Source organism: Canis aureus, chromosome 24 (genome assembly GCF_053574225.1).
Source record: "Canis aureus isolate CA01 chromosome 24, VMU_Caureus_v.1.0, whole genome shotgun sequence".
NCBI classification, from domain to species: Eukaryota; Metazoa; Chordata; class Mammalia; order Carnivora; family Canidae; genus Canis; species Canis aureus.
In genome coordinates this window covers 19,480,344-19,504,334 of record NC_135634.1, presented here as the reverse complement: position 1 = coordinate 19,504,334, position 23,991 = coordinate 19,480,344, and the positions used below count along the sequence as shown (strand labels likewise).

General features: G+C 39.7%; 1 protein-coding gene and 1 pseudogene across 3 annotated transcripts in view; both read left to right on the top strand.

Moving 5' to 3' along the window:
* PARP4 (poly(ADP-ribose) polymerase family member 4) overlaps positions 1 to 23,991 on the top strand; it is a 95,686-nt gene that overhangs the window by 1,015 nt on the left and 70,680 nt on the right. For 2 of the 3 annotated variants that reach the window (XM_077868456.1, XM_077868454.1), the window contains exons 2-10: positions 5,478 to 5,610; positions 7,516 to 7,717; positions 9,092 to 9,158; positions 10,484 to 10,556; positions 11,928 to 12,041; positions 12,520 to 12,666; positions 13,412 to 13,549; positions 14,635 to 14,808; positions 18,447 to 18,607. In XM_077868456.1, coding sequence (XP_077724582.1) covers positions 5,479 to 5,610; positions 7,516 to 7,717; positions 9,092 to 9,158; positions 10,484 to 10,556; positions 11,928 to 12,041; positions 12,520 to 12,666; positions 13,412 to 13,549; positions 14,635 to 14,808; positions 18,447 to 18,607 — 1,208 coding nt within the window. In that variant the 5' untranslated portion in view covers position 5,478. The remainder of the gene's footprint in view (positions 1 to 5,477; positions 5,611 to 7,515; positions 7,718 to 9,091; positions 9,159 to 10,483; positions 10,557 to 11,927; positions 12,042 to 12,519; positions 12,667 to 13,411; positions 13,550 to 14,634; positions 14,809 to 18,446; positions 18,608 to 23,991) is intronic. The other variant, XM_077868455.1, reaches the window with a different exon arrangement.
* LOC144295873 (E3 ubiquitin-protein ligase RNF10 pseudogene) lies at positions 19,389 to 20,728 on the top strand (annotated as a pseudogene).

Here is a 23,991-nt window from a genome sequence, read left to right as displayed (position 1 = left end):
GCCACTCTCCACTATGTGTATGTGTTGTGGATTTTTTTTGTTACACTGGAGTTGATCATTTATTCAGTAAACATGTGTTAGATTCCGTCTGTGTGCTTAGAGCTGTAACATTCAGTGGCAGTAGAAGCAGTACCAAAGTAGGTGGTCTTTGCTTTTTAGGGGTTTATAAGTCCCAAGAGGGAGGTGCAGTATTGATGCCATTTGGGTCCAAATATGCAAATAATGGCAGAAATAGAAAGCTTTTCTATAATACTAGGCTTTAAGTGATGCATGAAAGAGTAAGCAAACATTTACTGAATGCCTGTTTGTACCAAAAGTGATCTAGATTCTAGAGATATATAGATAAGCAAGGCACAGCCCCCCACATAGGATTGACCCTCCTGGAGAAACAGGTAATGTTAAGAGTGGAGAACAGCCAGTGGTTACAGACAGGGGTGTGATGAAAGTTGCCAGGTTCTGGGACTGTTCCGAGGGCCAGAGCAGGGCCGAGAATCAGAGGGAAAAGGGTTCCAGGAGGACTTTCTGGATGGGGAGATCCTGAGGCTTTCAGAGAGGAGGAGATGTCAGTTGTGAAGACAGGAAACTGCAAGGGAGTAAGGCCCTTGCTCCCAACTACAGCAGTGGTTTCTGGATAGAGGAGCTAGAATTTGTGAGGAGGAGCTCAGGGAGCTTCGCAGGAGCTGGGGATGTGTGTTCTTGTCCGGTGTTCATAACAGCCTGATGGATGGAAGACACTCAAAAATCTTGCATGTGCACAACAAGCTCTGGTGACAACATGAATGAACACTGACTGTTTAGAAAAAGCTTGGAAAGGAGGGAGAGATGGTGGCACATGTCTGTCAAGAAAGCTGCTAGCCAAGAGGGGGGCCACACATTCAAGAGAGACTCCATATACCATCTGTAGGAAGACGGAAGTCAAGGCCTGACTTCAGATTTCACAGATTTTGGGAGTGTTAGTTTCACTACCTCCTTTGTGGCCTCAGCTGCTAAGAATGGGCCTGATATTTGTTTAAAATGTTTGTTTATACTTCGGTTTCACAACGATGCCACTGCACTGTACACTTAAATGGTTAAAATGGTAATTTTATGTTAGGTACATTTTACCACCTAATAAAGGCAAAAAAAAAAATCTATACCATTTGAATCAGTAATTCCACTTCTGGCCATCTATATTCTAAGGAAACAGTGATAGAGATTTGGCCAAAAATATATGTAGAAAACATTTTCCTCAAAGTATATTTATCAGATTGAACAGTTCTCAGTAACCAAATATCTGATGACTTGGGGAAGAGTTAGATTACACATAGGCACTACGAATATTTTTAAAGAATATTTAGTGATATTGGGCAAATTCTCATTAAAAGTTAGACAAAAGAAACTGGCTATAAAATTCAATAATATTCACACATAACTTATATTTCTATTAAAATAATTTATAAAATATATTGAAACAGGAAAGAATAATGTCAAAGATATTGAAAGAAATATCAAAATCAACAGTGGAGTTATTTCTCAATGGAAGGATCATAACTGCTTCTTAAAAACAACTTTATTGAGATATAATTTACATACCATTAAATTCACCCATTTTAGTTGTATGATTCAAGAGATTTTCACTGAATTTACCAAGTTGTACATCATCACCATACTCTAGTTTAAAACATTTCCAGTGTTGTAGGTGCTCTTTATTTTTCTTCATACTGGTTAACCTACTTTGGGGAAGAAGTTATTTTTAGAAAGACAAGGTCATGGTACTTTCCTAGGAAATTTAAGCAAAGCTGAAAAGTAATACAATTTAAGGTAAAACTGAAAAGCAATATAATATAACAAGAATAAAAATTATTTGAACTCTGACTCAGTATTGTTTAGGATGTCAGGGCTGTTTTATAAGACAATCATTGGAGGTGCAAAGATTTACATATGAGGGTATACACCATAGCTTTTCCCCCTTTTTTAAAAAAAGATTTATTTATTTATTTGGGGAGGGGGAGCACAGAGGGAGAGAAACAATCTCCAGCAGGCTCCCCACTGAGCTAATCTTGGAGACCAAGGTGATAACCAAAGCCAAAATCAAGAGATGGACACTTAATCAATTGAGCCACCCAGATGCCCCCATAGCTTTGTTTTTGCTACCAAAATTTAGAAATAACTTAATTGCCCAACAATAGAAATAATTCATTTATGATATGTATCTAAGATAACCTCTATTAAAGAATGTTTGATGATTTAGTGCTAAAGACAAAATGCTGACATAAAATGCAAGATAGGTATTGTGAATACGGTATGATTTCAGGTTTGATAATAATATAGTTTATTATAGTACATACACATAGAAAAAAAGCCTGGAAAAAAGGCAAAAGAAGTTGTCAATGTGGCCTCTAGCTTTTGAGATTATTTTGCTATTATTATGCAGTTGTGAATCTTCCAAATTTTCTAAGATAAGCATGAATAATTTTCCTATTAGAAAACATTTTTTTTAAAAAAGACCAGGTTTGGGCAGCCCCGGTGGCCCAGCGGTTGAGTGCCGCCTTCAGCCCAGGGCCTGATCCTGGAGACTCGGGATCAAGTCCCCCATCGGGCTCCTTACATGGAGCCTGCTTCTCCCTCTGCCTGTGTCTCTGCCTCTCTCTCTCTCTCTCTCTGTGACTCTCATGAATAAATAAATAAAATCTAAAAAAAAAAAAAAAAAAAAAAGCAGGACAGATCTGGAAAGGTGGATCTGAGCATCATGTCCACTTCAGTCTTCCTTGCCCAACATAGGCAGGGTACATTGTGTAGAGACTGTCCTGAACATTGTTAAAGATTCTTCAGAGTTTTAGTGTTTCATTTGTTTTTAACTGTCAGAGATTAAAAACAAGATAAATTAATCTAACTAACATAGTGTGATAACTTTCATGGTATTCAACATCATATTTCCCATTTATAAACCCTGATAAGTATGAATCCATTTAAATGTAAAAGACAACACATAGGAAATTAGTAAATATTAATGCCTATGGAAAGGCAGAGTTAGATCAAGGGACTTCAATTTAACTAGTCATCATAAGAAAAAAAACCAGAAACCCCTAATTTGTTCATTTGCTGGACAGATTCTTCTAGGTCCTGGGTAGGATATACAAGTGTGAGGTGGGGACAGGGAATAGGGCCCCAGGGAGAAGGAACAGCATGTGTGAAGGCTGTGAGGACCCACCTTGAAGTTTTCGCCAACCTGGAGAAAAAGCCAGTGTGTCCAGGGCAAAGTGAGAGAGAAGTGCAGGAGGTGGCTATGGAGAGAGGCCAGGCCTTGAACCATGGTAAGAAATTTGAATTTCATTTGAAATGTTATTTAAAAAAAAGTTTACCCAAGCTACAGTGTAAAGGAGATTAGAGGCAGAGAGGAGCAGAAGTGGGGGAGGGAGTCTGGTCTCCACTGATGGGGGCATGGGCCAGGGTGACAGAGGAGCCTGGGAAAGTAGATTGATTGCACCTATGCGCAGGGGTTGTGAGGAGATGCTGATGGCCAACCAGGGTAAGCAAGGGCTTGAGCAGCCAGCAGCACCCAGCAACCACTTGTCAAGAGGAGAACAGAGGGAGGCCTAGATTGGAGACTTGGCAAATCTGGGGTGCCTGAGGTATACACTTTGGGAAGGCAGTGGGCATTTTGTCCTAAGTTAGGAGTGGTCCTCACATAGAGGAGGCCTTCATTTAGGGTCACAAGGAATGGGCAGTGTTACTCTTGCAAGGAAACTGGAGCAGGGACCCCAGCCTGAGAGAAGCAGGCATTCCAGGGGCAAGTGGAACTGAAGGAGGAAGGCGGAACCCCTGGGCGCGGTTGGGAGGCTGGGCCCTGTAGGCACCTGCCAGCTGCCTGCCTTTCTGGCTCAGACCGGGAGCCGCTTTCTAGGACATATCAGCTGCTTTGGGGAAACCTGTCAGAGATTACTTCAATTTTAAGAATTTGACAAATAGCTACTGTGAATTAAATCCAGTAACTCACCATTTATTAGTTTATTGTTAAATACCTTTACATTTCTTTTTTTTTTTTTTTTTAATTTATGATAGTCACAGAGAGAGAGAGAGAGGCGGAGACACAGGCAGAGGGAGAAGCAGGCTCCATGCACCAGGAGCCCGATGTGGGATTCGATCCCTGGTCTCCAGGATCGCACCCTGGGCCAAAGGCAGGCGCCAAACCGCTGTGCCACCCAGGGATCCCCCTTTACATTTCTTTTAATTCAAAATAGGCTTATTTTTCTTAGAAGCAATTATTTTCTATATGTGGGAAAGTATGACAGTAAAAGATATTAAATTAACATACAAATGTTTCTATTTAAACATAAATTGTATATTTTTATTACTGATTGATCAATTTTTTCTCCAGAATGGCTTAATAGAAACCCACATAACTCATGGATCTCTTTGATTTTATGGAATTATATATAAAAATTTGTGGGTTTTCTATCACATAATATATTTTTTAAGATTTATCTATTTATTCATGGGAGACACAGAGAGAGGCAGAGAGAGAAGCAGGCTCCCTTTGGGGAGCCCAATGTGGGATTCAATCCCAGGACTCTGGGATCACAACCTGAGCCACCCAGGTGTCGCTCTATCACATAATATTAATTTTTAATTTAGAAATAAATGCTTCTATGTTCTTAAACCACATACCTGATCTGTAACTGAAATCTGTACATTTTCATTAAGATGTATAGTATGAGCCTGTACCAGTATATTCTGGGGTGCCATAGTATCAGCCATAAAGATTCTAAAACCAACATACTTATTGTAAGTTTGACCATTGTTCAATTTTTGTAGTTAAAAATTATTGTAGTATGTCTTTTTAAAATAATGCCCAGCTTCCCACAGTTTGCATGTAGAACAATTCTAAATTTACTGTCAGTAATATTCATTGAAAAGAGAATCCTGTGTTTTATTTTTTTCCATAGACTCACTAGAGCTTTATTATAATGTGGTCTACTTATTTATTATTTAAATTCAATTTCATTAACATCTACTGTATTATTAGTTTCTGGAGTATAATTTAGTAATTCATCAGTTACATCTAATGCTTATATCATGTCCCCTCCTTAATGTCCATCACCCTGTTACCCCATCCCCCTACCTACCACCTCTCCAGCAACCCTCAGTTTGTTCCCTGGGGTTGAGTCTCTTACGATTGAGGTGCCTCAATCAGTTAAGCACCCAATTCTTGGTTATGATTCAGTTCATGATCTCGGGGTCCTGGGATTGAGCCCTGCACCATTCTCTGTGCTTATTTAATTTTTCCTTTCCTTCCCCTGTGTTCATCTGTTTTGTTTCTTAAATTCCTCATTATAAATGAAATCATTTGGTATTTGTCTTTCTCTGAATGACTCTTAGCATAATACCCTCTAGTTCCATCCATATTGTTGCAAATGGAAAGATTTCATTCTTTTTGATGGCTGAGTAATATTTCATTGAGAACTCTTTAAAACTATGACTTGAAACTTTTTTTCCAGGATGACTGTGGGAATCTTTGCAAATTGTACCTTCTATTTGAAAGTCAAGGACTTACCTCGTCAACTGAAGAAAAAGCTACAAAATGACATTAAGGAGAATGGTGGAAGTTTTTCCTTTTTATTAAATCCTCAGGTATTTGCAAATTTCGTAAGAACTGTATGATAGATACTATACTAGGTCAGAGTACCTGGCTGCGTGGGAAGAGCATGAGACTCTTGATCTAAGGGTCTTGATATTCAAGCCCCACATTTGGCATAGAGCCTACTTAAAATAAATTTTTTTAAAAAAAAGAGGAGAACAAGTCATGGTTAGAAGAGTAAGCAGAAAAAATTGGCAGCAGAAGAAAGTCACTGAAGGCAGATTAAATTGTGATATTGCCAAAAGGGAAATTGGGCTGGAGAAGGGCAGAGGAGGGAAGACCATACGTCCCACCTTTTCTCCATTCCCTTGAGCTATAGGGAAATCCCACATACCTTGTGAATCTGAGGTTATTAGAGTACAGCTAAAGAGCAAAACAAATAATTTCAGATCAGCCAAATCTGTTCTCAAAGGAGAAGAGTTATGGTGTATAGCATTTGCAAAAAGCAGTCTATCTAATCACTCATCAGTATGTCAAACTCTGAGTGTCACCTGTACAATATGACTCAGCAGACAAAGAAAAACATGCATCATAAACTCATCTTGTACTGCTTGTACAGTTTATATTGCTTGTTTTTATTTAAAGGCTGAAGGAAGCTACTTTCCTCTCTTGAAAGGAATTGTAGGCCTGACAATTTAAATATGGATTTTGACAGCTGGATGAAATCTTAAAAAATAAGTAAGGCTAACCTCCTCTTTTTTAACCACTTCATCATAAGAAGTAGAAATTAAAGTCTGAAGTCATTAGATTCTAGGTCTGCCAATGCAGGGCTTGCCCTGTCTGCTGCTCTTCCTTCTGTTGGTGAACCGATGGGGTGGGTCAGCACTGCCTCTTCCTGAACCACAGGCCGGGATCTTGCTGACCGTGAATCTGGTTTGTTCTGTGAAGTATGTTCAACTCTAGCTAGATGCTGGGTGCTCCCTGACATTTAGTAGTTTGCCTGTGATTATCAGAAATGGAATGTCCCTGTTTACCTCCAGTTCAGGCAGAACTATATATTACATCCCCTATATGGCCGTCCTAGTCCATCTCATCATTTCTGTGGATGGATAAATAATTCATGCCTGTTGTACCTTCTCAGTTTACCTTCTGGGTAAAGAATGCCAGCATGGTCTCTCTTTTTCAGAAATTCCCACATACTGTGAGTTCAACCTTTTTGAAAGTTATGTTGCCATTGTATATAAACTTCTGAAATGTGCATACCAGGTATTATAACAAAGGAGACAACTATATATGTATTGTTGAGGAGTGAACTGCAAGATGAATTGTTAAGTGGAAAGGCAGTTTCAGAACAGCATGTTTCATATACTGCCATTTGTGACTAAAAATAGGGCTATGTACTTATATGTTTGTTGCCTATGCATAGAATAGCTCTACAGGAATACTCCAGAAACAAGTTACAACAGATGCCTCTGGGGAAACGAACTGAGAACAATGGTAGGGAATAGGTTAATTTATTATTATTATTGTCTTACTTTTTATATATTCTACAATGTGCATATACTATTTATTCCAAAATAAATTAATAAAATTCAGCTTAACAAATTAAATAGTGATTACCTTTTGAATCTCTCACTCCACTCCTAGGAAAACAAACAAGTGTACAAATATGTGTGCATGAAGACATTCAGTACAGTGTCGTTTAGAGGAGTGAAAATTTGGAAATAACCTCTAGGGTTGGCTAATCAATTATAGTACATCCATATCCATACTCTTTAAAAACTTGATTTTTTAAACCTTAATGTAACTAAAAATTATATCATTTATAAGAGTTCTAGAAATCTGAGAAATATTACTACAAATTATCTTCAAGACTTTTAAGAGTGAAAATTGCAGATGTAAGTAATTTATTTAGATTTTTTTACAAGTACATAATGAATTGATTCTTTTTTTCTAAGTGCACACATACAATCTTAGACAATGCTGCTGTTCTGACCCAGTATCAACTGAAGTGTATCCAAAAGAACCAGATCCATATTATAAACCCAGATTTTATATGGGACTCTATCAAAGAAAAGAGACTCTTGGACATAATGAATTATGATCCTAATAAGGCAGTGGACATCATACCACCTCCTTGTCAAAAGGCATGCAGTTCTGGTAAGTATTTTATATTAAGCACGTAATATATTACAGGTACAATAGTAAATGTTTCAATTTATCAAAGACAATATAGTCAAAGGGTTGTCCAGACATATGACAAAATTCCTTATCTCAAAAAATAGCCAAATAGTGAAGGACAAAAGGCTACTTTAGCAATAGGAATAGATTTCTCAGTATCCAATCTAGTGTGACCAGATTCAAAAAGACTATACAAAAATACTGATAATCTCTGAAAACTTGATGTGTAAATTTTTATTTGGGAGGGAGAAGGAACTTTTTTAAAAAAATTATCACCACAACTTAATGACTGGAAATTTTATGACTAGCATTTTCCTAAAAAAGTTCTTTCCAATAGATATCTCTCCATAAGCATATATCTCCTTTATAAACCCAGATTTTTATTTTGCAATCTGGCCAAGAAGCAAGCCTTTGGACATAGGGAAATGCCCTCCTCATGAGACCTATCAAAAGTCAAGCAGTTCTGGTAAATAATACTTTATAGTAAGCACATGATATATGTTAGATATCACATTGTACATATAAATTGTATTATTTATAGGAGTTTCAGAAATCTAAATGTTTTACTGTGATGCAGCATCATTAGACAAATGATTGTCCAAAAAGCTATCCTCAGACTTTATTACTCACAGAAAATGGTAGCTAAGACAAAATAGGCAGGATAGTGAACTCCTTTTACAGTGTTGTAAAAACATTGAAAATGTTTTTCAACATCCATGATGATACAATCAGATTCAGAATTACTATAAATACATTGACATTCTTTGAAATCTTGACAGCATTATTAAAACTGGAAAGAAATCCTTGTATAAAAGGAGTTATTCCTATATATCAGAATGCTATAGACAGTGTTAGGATTCCTTTATAAGAAAACTATGAAGCAGAAATTGCTTAGCTTCACAAAGGAACCTGTGAATTTCCCTCTTCTAATCTAGAACATCCTCACTTCCTTCTTTGTCACGTGGCACTGGTAAGCTCATTCGGACCCTGTAGCATACTAGAAATGTATTTCATAGCTATGCTCACCATGATCTTCAGAAGAAAAAAAGATACCATTTGGAATTGTATATCTATCAATGAGTTTCAAATAAATAAAGATTACATTAGAATTCTCCTTACATGCCTATTAAAATAGAATTATACTATAGTCTTTTATTTTTGATCTACCTTCTTCTTGTCCCACCGTACCATCCTTAGATCACCAATTATTATAGCTAATTTAAGGACATCTTAAAAAAAAGAATAGCATGGTAAATATGACGTGTATTCAAGGATCTTAACAATTCCAGGATTTATTGTTAATAATTTTAATAAATCTTTGAATAGTAAACAAGCATTTTCTTTTTATTCTAGAAGTGACAACAGATGATCCATCCCTGGACAACTCCATGGAGAAGGAAAACATTGTGGAATTCACAGAGTAATCTACTTCTGATCATTAAGACTCAGTTTGCAAAATGTTTTGTAAACCTCAAGCATGGTGTTGGGTTTTTTTTTTAAGATTTATTCATGTATGTATGTATGTATGTGTGTATGTATTTATTTATTTGAGAGAGAGAGAGAGAGAGAGCGCAAGCAGGGTGAGGGGCAGAGGGAGAGGAAGAAGGAGAGTGGACTCCCCAATAAGTGGGGAGCCTGATGTGGGGCTTGATCCCACGACTCTGAGATCATGACCTGAGCTGACACTCAAACACAGTTTTATTTTTTAAAAAATATTTTATTTATGCATGAGAGACACAAAGAGAGAGTCAGAGACATAGGCAGAGGGACAGGCAGGCTCCCTATGGGGAGCCTAATGCAGGACTTGATCCCAGGACCCCGGGATTACACCCTGAGCCAAAGGCAGATGCTCAACCACTGAGCCACTCAGGTGCTCCTAAACACAGTTTTAAAATGCTATTAGACATCATGTTTTTTGTAGTATTTTCATCTATCTTGCTTCTCTAATTTTAGACTTTTATTTATTCAAGACTTTACTTCCACTAGCATAGTGATAATGATTTCCAGCTTAGTATTATATAAGACTGGACATAGTTGTTAGATTGATTTTTAAAAAGAAAAGGAACTGAGATGTAGGCAGTCTGCTTACCCGGCTGCCTTACTGAGAAGACTTTTGAGTAAAGACAGTTCCTTACTCTTTACCTAATATGTCAAAAAATGGAAAGAGTGACAGCCTTCTGCAAATGGAGGATGTGAGGCTACAGTTTTATATGGCTTCGTAAAGCATACCTAAAACTGTAGTGTGAATTAAGCATCACGTTTACTTTATTTGTTATTACTAGTGTTAAAAGAGAGAACAAATACCAAATATAAAAGTATGGATTATGAGAAATCTGACACCTTTATTTTAATGGGAGAGGTGGTTAACTGGAGTCCAGAGAGTCTCTGATATGAGCCTGTCTGAGTGACACGGCTCCTAAGGGTCAGAACCCAAGAAAGTGCAGGTCACCTGCCTCTGCTAGGATTGGCGCTCTCTCCAGTGCACTGACCCCCATTTCTGCTCCATGCCACCCCACCTTCCAATGCAGACATTCAGTATTTGGCATCAGAGCTCTAGAGCTATACAGAGGAGGAATCCAGCTCATTCCACAAGACTTTTTAACCATTTTCAGAATATCTAAGGAGCCATTAGGGACTTAAAATATATTTTGTATGGAATTAGGAGACATACAAAAAAAATTTGTGGAAGTTCTGTTTAGTCTAAAAGTCCATTTTGATGTTAAAATTTTATTATACAAATTTCAGGTTTTACAAGAATGTTGAAATTCCTCATTTTCCACAAGACTTTGAAGTTGCAAAATATAACACCTTGGAAAAAGTAAGAGTCTGGTTTGTATTTGAAAAAAAAAACCTGAATGTCTCCTGATTACTTTTCCTGTTTGATAATTTTCTCATTGTTTTGGAAAATTGTGTGTATCCTAAATAAGTATTTCTTAATATATGAGTTGATTTTTAATAATCAAGAAAATTTTATGTTTGACTTTTTAGTTGTTTTAATTAAAGTAATACATGCTCATAATAAAAATATAAACAGTACAAAATATTAACATGACTTTAAAAGTAAAGGATCTCCTCTCCTGTTTATTACTGGTTCATATATTTTTTTGGAGTAGACTTGACACTAAGTATTTATATCATGTTGAATTTCCATTACTATTCATTAAAAAGAAAAGGAGAAAATTCTTTCTCTAATATATAAGTGAAAGCCCTAGCATTTGAAATGATGCCCCATTTACATATTTTAGATATTTTAATAAAATGTAACTTGAGAATAAATTCCCTCTATGATGAAGAAAATATAAAAAGTGGTACAGTTTAAATGTATACAGATTTATCTATAGTAAAAGTAAGTACCAGTAGGAAATATACCAAAACATTAATAGGAATTGTATATCTGTAGTATGATGTTAGGTAATTTTTGTTTTTCCTTTATACTTTCTTTTTTTTTTAAACATTTTTTTTAATTTATTTATTCAGAGAGAGAGAGAGACTGAGACGCAGAGACACAGGCAGAGGGAGAAGCGGGCTCCATGCGGGGAGCCCTACGTGGGACTTGATCCTGGGTCTCCTCCAGGATCAGACCCCGGGCTGCAGGTGGCGCTAAACCGCTGCGCCACCGGGGGTGCCCCCTTTATACTTTCTTTTTTGGGGGGGGGATGCAGCAAAAGCAGTCCTTTTTCTAATTTATTTATTTATGATAGTCACAGAGAGAGAGAGAGGCAGAGACACAGGCAGAGGGAGAAGCAGGCTCCATGCACCAGGAGCCCGGTGTGGGATTCGATCCCGGGTCTCCAGGATCGCGCCCTGGGCCAAAGGCAGGCGCCAAACCGCTGCGCCACTCAGGGATCCCCCCTTTATACTTTGTGTATTTTCTAAATTATATCTCCAAATCAACTGGTACTAGTTTTGTTTTTTTTTAAGATTTTATTATTTGTCAGAGAGTGAGAGAGCACAAGCAGGGGGAGGGGCAGAAGGAGAGGGAGAAGTAGGCTCCCTGCAGAGGGGATCCTAATGTGGGAGCTCAATCCCAGGACCCTGAGACCATGACCTGAGCTGAAGGCAGATGCTTAACCTACTGAGCCAGCCAAGTGCCCCTTGTATTAGTTTTTATAATCAACATTTTTAAATGGTGTGTGTGTCGTTTGTTATTTAACGAATGCAGCTTCTGAAGGAATAGCCTATTTTCCAGATTGGGGCCAAGGGAGGTAAGGAGGTGGCCGTGGTAGAACTGCAGAGCTGCCAGGACCCTGAAGACCCTGCCTTTCTCATATCCACACACTTCCTCCTGGCCAATGGCCACAAGGTAATGATCTTTTTTTTTTTTTTTTTTTTTTTTTTAAAGAACCCTCTTGCACTGTTGGTGGGAAGACCTCATTTCTGAGGTTTTTTCTTTTTTTCCCTTCCCCTGATTAATTTTTTTCATTTCCAAAAAGTTTGAAAGCCAGACTTCAAAGCCAGACAAATATGTAAAGTAAGAGTGAGTATGCAGTCTCTGAACCTGTTTGAGTGACTTCAGTGAATCAAATGCATCTCTTCTGCCTGTTGTACTTGCTCAGGCTTTTCTCCTCTTACTTTCAGGTATTAGGCTGTTTAGTGAAGAATTGAAGATTTAAGTCATTCTTTGAAAAAACTAGTTACTAAACTCTTGCTGGCAGAGATCCAATGCTTTATTGACATTCTGTTTCCCCACGGTGTGTAAGGAGGTGATCAGTAAGGATCCACCAGTTAATAAGTTATTGTACCTCGCATCCTAACATTTTGCTCCACACTATAATTCACAGACTAGAAAGTTCTCTGTGCAGAAAACCTCTGCAGACGCAAGTGAATACTATGAAAATTACATTGAAGAGCTGAAGAAACAAGGATTTCTGTTAAGGGAACATTTTACACCTGAAGCAACCCAATTAGCATCCGAAAAACTTCAGGCAGTAAGATTTATTTTTATGTGCTATTTTGTGTGATTGATTGAATATCTTTAATAGAAATGTTTTCTTTTGACAAATAAAAACCTGACGGGAGAAAGTGGGAGTTAAGAACAAGAAAGGTGGGCAGCCCTGGTGGTGCAGCGGTTTAGCGCTGCCTGCAGCCCAGGGTGTGATCCTGGAGACCCTGGATCGAGTCCCACGTCAGGCTCTCTCTGCATGATGCCTGCTTCTCCCTCTGCCTATGTCTCTGCCTCTCTCTCTCTCTCTCTCTGCGTCTCTATGAATAAATAAATAATATATTTTTAAAAAAAGAACAAGAAAGGTAAACTCACAGACAAGGAAGCATGGTGGGGAGTGAGTTCAAGGATGAGCCACAGACCTGGTTGTTTCAGCAACATACCTCCAAGGCTTTCAGATTTCCTTGTAACCTAGGTGCGGAATAGGCATCCTTAATCCTTAATGCCACTTAACCTTTGATGCCACTAGCAGGCCTAAAGCTTACAAAGCAAAGGAAGGGTCAAAAGGAAACATGAAGTGGGAATAAAAGGAAGAGGGGGAAATAGGGAGCGTGTAGGCAGGAAGCAGAGGTGCAGACAGATACCAATCCCTTGGCTGCCTGTGACTCTCTCTGTGACTGCAGTTAATTATTTCTTCTCTTGTCTCTGTTCCTCTTGGTTTTAAATCAACCCACTTATGAGACTTTTTGTTGCTGGGGTTTTTTGTTTGTTTGTTTGTTTGTTTTTTGCAGTTGCTTTTGGAGGAGGTAATAAATGCAAGCGCTCTGAGCAAAGAAGTGAGCGATTTGGTGGAGATGGTTTGGGCAGAAGCTCTGGGCTGCCTGGGGCGTCTGCTTCTCAAGCCTGTGAACAGGATTAGCCTCAATGACGTGAGTCACAATGTCCCTGCAGCAGCACCCGCCTTGTGTCCAGCTGCTGTCTGGCTCAGCTGCTGACATGGTACCACATGCGTTGGGGCACCAGTCCAGCCTCTCCTGGGTGCATTCCTGATGGGCTTTTTCTTACCTTGGGAAAAGGGAACACTGAGAGCCCTGAGGGGAAAACAGGCTTCCAGGACAGCTAGATGTTCTTACATATAAAGCGTCAGACCCAAGAGCAGCTCCCAGCGCAGTGTCTGGTGCTGGCTCCTTAGGGGGCCTGCCCCTTAGGTCCCCAGATGTGCAACAGGCCTGAGGGACAAGGTTGCTCTTGGTCCTCATGATCAGATGCTCAGACCCAAGTCTGAGCCACTGCCTTACAGTCTCCTAACATGTGACCATTTAGGGGAAGGCTGGGATACTTCCAGCCCTCCAGAAAATACTCTTCTTCACTTTGTATGATCGAAAGAGCAAACGAAGGAAAATATTCCCAATGGTACAACTTGTGCAACTGCATTGTTATGGTAAAATAATACAGTGTTCTGTGGAACTAAACTAGTTTATTTCAGGGAGAAAAAGGTTTTCTGGGGCAAAGCCCAAACAGTACTTGTGTAAGTAGAAACATGTTCTGCTGGATTTTGTTCCCAGTTCAATTCTGACATTTTTCTGAATTTCTTGTGTGAACAGCAAGTCTCCTCTGGTTCCATTAGTATTCTGCTCTCTGCAGATATAGACAGAAATATAGATACCATTGTAGACATAGATATAGATGTACATGTAGGTATAGATCTAGATATACAGTCACAGGTATTGAAGGCTCTGGTTTTTCCCTCTAGTTAAGCTGAGCCCAGTTTTGGAAGGCTTCTCGTGGCGTCATCATCACAACCAAGACACATCTCCTGAAAGTATGGCATCTGTCTTATGGCTGGTGTCAGTAGAAAACTAACTAATAGTTGTGACATATCTTAAAACGGTTTTAGATATTTTTATGCATATGTTCCTTCACTCTCTCCCTGATTGTCAAAATTTGATTTGATTTGATTTTTTTGAAGATTTATTTATTTATTTAATAAGCGTATATTGTCCTCCATTTAAAGGTGAGCAAGGCAGAGGGAGTTCTACTTCTAGTAAAGGCAGCATTGAAAAATGGAGAAACAGAAGAACAATTGCAAAAAATGATGACTGAGTTCTACAGATTAATACCTCACAAAGGCACAACAACTGAGGAAGTAGACCTGAGACTGTTAGCTAAGAAAGAGGACCTCTGCCAGGTAAATCTCTGAAAAAAGAATTCAATTTATAATAAATTGTGGAAGGGTCTTTCCAAATGTGATTAATAAGGTATCACTGAATCCGAAAGTTGGCTCAAAAAATAAACGTTGAACCATTTTAGAATGCTTTGGGTCCTCATGGAAGTTATCTGAACCATGTTTCCAAACATGAATGTGTTGGAATAATAGTACAATGGCAGATATGTTTAGAATTGCTACGCTGTGAAATAATTTTCTACATTAGAATGATGCCCACAGGCCAGGTCTGAGGACCCAGAGCGGGTCGTGCAGGACCAGCAGAGAGAGTCCCTGGCTGCTCACAGGATAGAGATCAAATATAAGCCAGCATGAGGTGAAAGCAGAGTTTTTTGTAGGTATATAGAGACTGCAGGTACAGACTGTGTCTGGGAGACTCAGCAAGGAAAGGAGGGAGTCTTATCTTTGCTTGGGGTCTGGGGATTTTATTGAGCATCATGGTCTGGCATCTGTGTCCTCTCAGGCCCCCAGGAACTGGTAGGAACAAAGACAAGGGCCCAGGTGTTATTCCTCAGAGCCAGGGGGTCTTATGGAGATGTCTAACTCTGGTGGTCTGGACAGTCATACGATAGCTTCATCAGGCCCTTCTCGCCTGGCCCTTTGTTAGATGTTATCTCTTCTTGAGAAATCATTAACTTCTTGTCCCCTCAAAGGAGAACACACACTGATTACATCACAGGCACATGTAAAGTGCAGGTCCTGGCAAGAATAGAAGCAGGAGAAGGAACAAAAGCAGATTTTTATGGAGTCCTTTAGATTCCTTATCTCAAGGAGATGAATTAGGATTCTTTTTACAAAAGAAACAGAAAGCTCTAATTGACTTGAACCATGAGGACACCTGTCACCCTGTATAACAAAAAGCCAGCTGTGAGTGGCTGCTCCTCCAGTCACTCAGAGGTAGAATTATCACAGCCTCTTTCCATCTCTGTGTTTCCTGTAAGCTGAGCTTCCCTTTCAGCCTGGCTCACCTTATGTGACCTTATAGCTGTGGTTGTTCATAGCATCCCAAATGGAGTATTTCTTTTCTTGTCTCTCAGAACAATCTCCCCCCATCCTGCAGACTCTTTGGTCAGTTCTTTGCTCAAAACTGAGTCATATGCACATTCTAAGCCAGTCACTGGCAAGGAGAGTGGAATTACTGACTCCTCAGAAATGAGTCCACTCCCTTGAACTGTAGGGGAAGGAGCAAGGCTCAGTTAGCAAAGAGGAAGGCAGCCACAGTGTCCCCCTCACCTTGGATGAGATCAAGTCACTCCCTGTTCTGAGCTGCCTCATCTGTGCATGAAGGAATTGGGACAAGACCATAAATCTATGACGTAGACTTCAGAAGAGTTTGTGGATATGAAACTTTATATGTTTACGGGAAATTATAGCTTTCAACAGATTCCTGGAGTAGTCTGTAATCCAAAATAAGTGACAGATCAACAAATGAGATGAACCAGTAAATGAGATGATAAAGGAGCCTTCCAAATTTAAAGTTTCATGATTTGCCTACCACCTTTAAGAACTTTAAGAACCTCAGTTTCTGGTTCTGCTACTGAAAAGGTATATATGGTGTCCATCCAAATGCTTTTTCTTTTTTTTTTTTTTAAGATTATATTTATTTATTCATGAGAGACACAGAGAGAGGGAGAAGCAGGCTCCATGCAGGGAGCCCAACGTGGGACTCAATCCCGGGACTCCAGGATCACGCCCTGGGCCGAAGGCGGCGCTAAACCGCTGAGCCACCTAGGCTGCCCCATAGTATACCTTTTAAATATAATTTTGACTTTGAAATAATGCACATGTGTTACCTATCAAAAATATAAAAGTTAGGGATGCCTGGGTGGCTCAGGATGTCGGGCTCCCTGCATGGAGCCTGCTTCTCCCTCTGCCTGTGTCTCTGCCTCTGTCTGTCTCTCTCTGTGTCTCTCATGAATAAGTGAATAAAATCTTTAAAAAAAAAAAAAGTATACTCTGAGCAATCTCTATTCTAACATGTCCCCTCCTCCCACTCCAACTCCCCAGCTCGAGAGAGAACCATTTTTATTAGTGTCTTGTCTTTGTATTTTCTTTATGCAAATAACTATAAATATGCACGTGTATACTTATTCCTCCCTACTTTTTTTACATAAGAAGTTATGTACCATGTTTTCTGTTCTGCACCCATTTTCCCCTCTTAACATATCCAGCATGTAAGAGAGTATCTTCATTCACCACCTTGTGTGGGCATCCCCTATTGCCAGACATTAGGATTGTTTCCAGACTTTTCTACTACACACAAAGCCAAAATGAATATGCTTGTAATTTGTCATTTCATACCTACACAAGAGTGTCTCTGAGATCCCAGGAGTAGAAGCACTGGCTTATGGGATTAATGCATCTGTATTGTGATAGATTTCATCTTATTCCCTCATAAAAGTTCTACTCGTTGCCCTCCCACTATCAGTGAATGAGAGTTTCTATTTCCTATAGTTTTACCAAAAGTGTATCTGTCAAACATTCAGATTTTTACCAATTTTATGGATGAGAAATGACTTCTCAGTTACAGGATTTATGTTTAGTTTATGTGTCTTTTTCTGTGAACTGTCTACTCATGTCCTTTGACCCTTTTTCTTCTGGATCTTGCCATTTTTCTTCATGACTTTTAGGACCTATTAATAAGTTAGGGAGCGTAGTCTGGGAAAGGAGTTGCAAATATTTTCTATAGTTTGTTTTGTTTTACTTTGCTTATGGTGAATTTTGGGTGGTGGTTGAGTTTTTTACTTTTATATAGAAAATGCATCAACCTTTTCTTTTATGGCTGGTGTGTTTGAATTATAAAGATGTGTGGCAGCAGAATGAATAGGGCTCCCCTGTCATGTCTCTTTCATCTCAAAGATGGTAAAACCAATACATCCCCATAATAAATGTAATTCAGATGAGCTGGGAGCTGTGTTCCATCCTCCAAGCCCCATGACCTGTGGAGTATACTAAATATAATTAGGTTCCTTCAGGGAAGACAACCATGTCTTATTCATTTTTCTATCTCTCAAACCTGATACAATGCCTGGCATACAGAACATGCTTAATGAGATTTTGGTAACAGAATTGGACTTGAATTTTGATGATCTGAGCTCCTACTTAGTCAGTCACCCCCTCTTTGCTGTGGAATCTTGAGCACTTAATTCAGCTTCTTAGAGTCTCACTTTCCCCATCTATACGATGAGGAAAATAACACCTGAGCTGTAGTGTGGATTAGAGAAATGCTATACCCGAAAACACTTTATCAACAATGATATGCTATCCTGATGGACACTATTATTCTTATTGTATAGTATGCTGTCACTGAGGGTGCAATATATATAAAGGTATTACCTTTAATATGTAACTCACATAAATATTGATCAAAAGCTTTGGGAGAGGGGCCACTGGCTGGCTCAGTCAGTGGAGCATGCAACTCTTGATCTCAGGGTCGTGAGTTCAAGCCCCACATTGGGTATAGAGATTACTTAAAAATAAAACCTTAAAAAAAACTTTGGGGACAAAAACCTTATTTTTCCAATCTTTTTTGATAAAGTGTAATGTGCTATAAATATTTTGAATGTAGTGATTCTGACATCTTTTATTATTTCCATCTACAGCTAATAAGAGACATGGTTAATGTCTGTGAAACTAATTTGTTCAAACCCAGTCCTCCATCTCTTGCCAAATACCGAGCTCTGAGATGCAAAATTGAGCATGTTGAGCAGAACACTGAAGAATTTTTGAGAGTTAGAAAAGAGGTTTTACAGAATAATCACAGGTATGCATAAAGGAAATGTCTTAGGATCTGTTATTATGTTATACTATTCAGATCCTGTTCAAGAGCTACTCTCCTTAATTACCTGTTTAATCCTCTAGTAACAAGGTAACTATGTTGTGATGACAAATTACTTTCTTCAGTGCTTATAATGGGGCTTGGAGGGCACCCGGGTAGCTCAGTTGGTTAAGTGTCTGATTCTTGATTTCAGCTCAGTTCTTGATCTCAGGGTCACGAGTTCAAGCCATGCATTGGGCTCCTTGCTGGGCATAGAGCCTACATAAAATATGTGTGTGTAAATGTTCATAAGGACCAACTTTATTGAAAGTGGACACACAGAGAGAATGCAGCATAAAAAAGTGTTTCCAGGATCAAACCCTGGGTGATGCTTTTACTATAAAGAAAAGAACCTGCCAGTAGAGTAGCTACTTATTTTTGCTGAGGGTTCTCTGCTTTTCTGCGTGCTCCACGATCTTCTCTTTCACGTAAAGACCCTTCCGCTTGCGCACTGCGTTCATGTACTTCCCGGCCTGGTTCTCAGAATCAGCCTTTTCCCCAAAGTGCAAGTATTCCTTCTCAGTGGTCAGCACCCAGAAGGGGTCGCTGGGAATGATCTCCCAATGGCTGAACACCAGCTGCCGGCTGGCCACACCATTCATCTGCTTCCTTATCCCATCCGCAAAGCCGAAGCTCTCAACAACGGGCAGCACAGTGATGAACATGTTGTTGATGAACATGTCTGTCCCTTCTTTCATTTCTTCTTGAAGCACTCGACCTTCTCTCTTTCCCTCTGGTAGAGGAAGAGGAAGCAGTGTCTGAACCAGAGCCTGAGGCTTGTGATGACGCAGAGTTAGCAGATGACAGTCTTGGAAAGGGGACCATTTGTACTGAGTCCAGCCAGCAGGAACCCATCAGCAAGCCAGGCTTCACACATCTGAGCAGCTCTCCTTGTTACTACTTTTACCAAGTGGAGGACGGGCAGCACATGTTCCTGGACCCTGTGAATGTGAGCTGCCTTGTGAGGGAATACGGCAGCCTGGAGCAGAGCCCAGAGAAGATCTTGGCAGTAGTGGTGGAGATCTCTGACTACTCCATATCCTAGGATGTTTGACAGCACCATAGATACCTCTCTCATCTGCCACTTACCTGTGAGTTCAGCATCTGTGAACTAGATCTGCAGCCTCCTGTGGTCTCTAAGGAAACCCTAGAGATATTCTCAGATGACACTGAAAAGAGGAAGCGGCAGCGCCAGAGGAAGGCTTGGGAGAAATGCCGCAGGAACGCAGGATTGAGATGGAGGAGAACAAGAAACAGGGCAAGTACCCAGAAGTCCACATTCTCCTAGAGAATCTACAGCAGTTTCCTGCCTTCAATTCCTATACCTGCACCTTTGATTCTGCTTTGGGGCCCACCAGCACTGAGGGCCATGGTGCCCTCTCCCTGTCTCAGCAGAAGTCCAGGTTCCCAAGCAGACTTTATGCTGACCTCTCTGTCACCCACTGCCAGTCAGGGCAGTCCTTCATTCTGCGTTAGGAGTCTGGAAGAAGACTCTCCCTTCCCTTCCTTTGCTCAGATGCTGAGAGTTGGAAAAGCAAAAGCAGATGTGTGGCCCAAAACTGCTTCAAAAAAAAGATGAAGACAGCTTAGTTTCTCCTGCTCCTGTGGACAGCGATGGGGAAGTGATAACTCAGACCGTGTTCCTGTGCCCAGTTTCCAAAATTCCTTCAGCCAAGCTATTGAAGCAGCCTTCATGAAACTGGACACACCAGCTACTTCAGATCCCCTCTCTGAAGAGAAAGGAGGAAAGAAAAGGAAAAAACAGAAACAAAAGCTCCTGTTCAGCACGTCAGTCATCCACACCAAGTGACACTACTGGTCCCGGCTACCTTCTCCATCTGGTTTTCTTGTTTCTGTGCTTTTGTTTTGCTGCTGTAATTTTTATCTGAGTTTATTTAATATATGAGTTTGAACAGATTAGCTCTGGGGGGAGGGGGTTTCCACAGCGTGAGGGGGAACGAAGAAAAATTTAAATACAGTTTATTTTCCAGCTTCCCGTCTTTACACCAAAATAAAGTATTGACACTCACAAGAAAAAAAAATATAATATTACATATATTATATATAAATATTTTTTTTAATTTTTATTTATTTATGATAGTCACAGAGAGAGAGAGAGGCGCAGAGACACAGGCAGAGGGAGAAGCAGGCTCCATGCACCGGGAGCCCGATGTGGGATTCGATCCCGGGTGTCCAGGATCGCGCCCTGGGCCAAAGGCAGGCGCCAAACCGCTGCGCCACCCAGGGATCCCTACATATATTATATATAATATAAATGTATATAATGTATAAATGTAGATAATTGTATATAATGGAGCTTGGGACAGTATTCTATGCTTGAAAACACTCCCTACTAGTCCACTCTAATTTCAAGTTTACCTAATTTTGCTGAGAATTAAGTTTTAAAATTTTAGATCATGGGCAGCCCTGGTGGCTCAGCAGTTTAGCACCACCTTCAGCCTAAGGCATGATCCTGGAAACCTGGGATCAAGTCCCGCGTCAGGCTCCATGCATGGAGCCTGCTTCTCCCTCTGCCTGTCTCTGCCTCTCTCTCCTCTCTGTGTCACTCATGAATAAATAAAAAAATAAAATCTTTAAAAAAAAATTTTTAGATCACATGGTATTTTTTGTTTTGAAGGGTATTATAGGAAAATCCATTTAAATTAAGATTTTAAGATGCAGAACCATGTGTGTGGCAGCTTCTAAAACAGCCCCCCCATGGCATGAAAATAGTTGAAAGTCTGGAAAATACGTTAAGAGATATGACACTCCTAAATGTCAGTCACATCCATCTCCCCGTTGACCGAAAGAGTCCCTGTGTCTTGTGCTCATGTGTATTCTGCAAGCCAGGGCAGCAGCTGTAACAGCAGCCGTGTGTGGATCAGCTGCTCAGACAAGCCACCACTGGGCATTAGTTGGTTCCTCTGAGAGTGCGGACCCAGCTTCAAATTTCAGAAACCAATTTGATGGGTTTATTCTCAGGGGTGGAACTGACTTCCATTGGTTTGGCCATTCATTCCACTAATGTAACCTCTCAGCACTCCCCTGCCTGAAGTCTTTCTTCTGGACTTTTTAGCATCTCAGCTATCATTAGGTATAAAGGGTCAGGTTAGCTTTAATTAGCCTCATACCCTGCTTAGAGCCAAAGGTGGTAAACTGCACCCTCTGCCCCCAGTACCAATGCAGGGGCCAGTTGTTATATTTTTAGGGATTTTGTGAACTGTATACCATTAGTAACTGGAAAGTGGCTATGATGGCAATGTTAATACCATGAAAATCAACAAATGGTGCAAATCAGAGTTTGGGGTAGGTTTTGCTATTTTTTTGAGAACTGGTGTTCCGGCACCTTGGTAGAACCAGACCCACCCACACCTCCCTTTATGGACTAATTCAGACCTATCTAAAATTGAGTTCTACCTTCCTGGTTAGTCATCCTCAAATGCCATTCTCAACATCACTTTACACCCACAAAGATGGGTATATTTTTTTTAAACAAACAAACGGAAAATCGTAAGTGTTAAATGAAGATGTGGAGAAATTGGAACCCTCATACAATGCTTTTGGAAGTGTAATATGGTACAGCTGCTGTTTGACAGTTCCTCAACAAATTCAACACAGAATTCTTGTCTGCCCTAGCAATTCCACTCCTTGTTATATACCCCAAAGAACTGAAAACAAGTACTCGAACTGATACTGGTAAATGAATGTTCACAGCAGCACTATGTACAGTAGCCAAATGGTACAAATAACCCAAATGTCCATCAATAGTTGAATAGATTAACAAAATGAGGGGTGTGTGTGTGTATGTATGTATGTGTGTATATAATCTATATGTGTGTGTGTATAATATAGAAAGAGTATTAATCACCAAAAAAGGAATGAAGTACTGATACATGCTACAAAATACAAAATGGGTAACTCTTAAAAGCATTATGCTAAGTGAAGTAAGCCAGACACAAAAGACCACATATTGTATGATTTCTTTTATATGCAATATCTAGAATCGATAAATTGAACCCATGGAGGCAGAAAGTAAGTTGCCTAGTTCCAGGAGAGAGAGGAGGGAGGACTGACTGCTAAATGGCCATGGGGTATCTTTTGGAGTACTGAAATGTTTAGATAGAAGTGGTGATTGCACGTTTTGAGTTTACTAAATACTACTGACTGTACTCTTCAAAATAGTTAATTTTAAGTTATGTGAATTTTATGCCAATTGAAAAAATCCTTTCCTATAAATCTTTTGCAGGTTTTGCTTTTATATATAATCAAATTATTTTTATTTCTTTTGATTTGATTTTTGACCCTCCCCTAGGTATCTGCTAGGATCTAATACTAATTAAGAAACTAGTAACAATGAAAGTGGAATCAGGAGGGGAGTAACTGACTTTCTCCAGGGAGTCAAAGAGAAGGAAGAGCCACTTCTTCAAGCACAGGGAGGAGAGTGCAGTTTAATAATCTAATGCCTCTTGAGCAGGCCTTGGAGATCTTACCTCACACCCAAGTGATGTTGACTATTCATATGACAAAAGTGAATCTCTCCCTCTGGAGAGGTTTTGCTGCTGTGAAGAATTAGATTTTCTCCATTTCATTTCACTAATGATGATTGTTTCATATTAACTTTTTCTAGTAATAAAATTCATGTTCTTTGCTGAAAGTTTAGACAGTATGTAAAAACATGATGAAAATTAAAGATCACCCAAATCTTACCACCAGGGATAACCCAGAAATAATATAATCACTGTTAACATGTTGGTGTAGAATATATCCCAAATTGAATTATTGATTCTTCTTCACACCTAGTAGTCTAGTAAGCCAACCTTCTGAAATAGAAGTCCTGACTTGTAATAACTGTTGGTTTCTGTGGTGTAAATACTCCCAGCTAATTTCAAGCTACCAGTGTGATGCCAAAGAAAGAGGAGTTGGGAAGACATGCTGGGTAGGCCCTCTCATCTCCTCTGCCCTGCAGCTGTGTCCTTCCATAGACCCCAGTCTTTCCCCATGCCTCCCCATCCTGGTCACCCACCCAGAGGTATTGTCAACTCTTCTTCATCCCCACATCAGCACACCCTGTTAGTTCTGCCTCCAAAGTATCTGTGCCCCATTAGCTTCTTTCATTCACACTGCTGCCACCTTCACTGCAGACACTGCTGTCTCTCCTGCTTCCTGACCCGGCCAATTTATTTTCCCAAAACAACCAGTTAGGTCTTAAAATATATACTGTATTATGCTATGTTACAATAAAATAAATGTCACTTTCAAAGATAGGCCTTTCTTGAGCATCCTCTCTTTGAACCTGGTTGGCTTGTGAGTAGAACTTAAAATCAGTTATT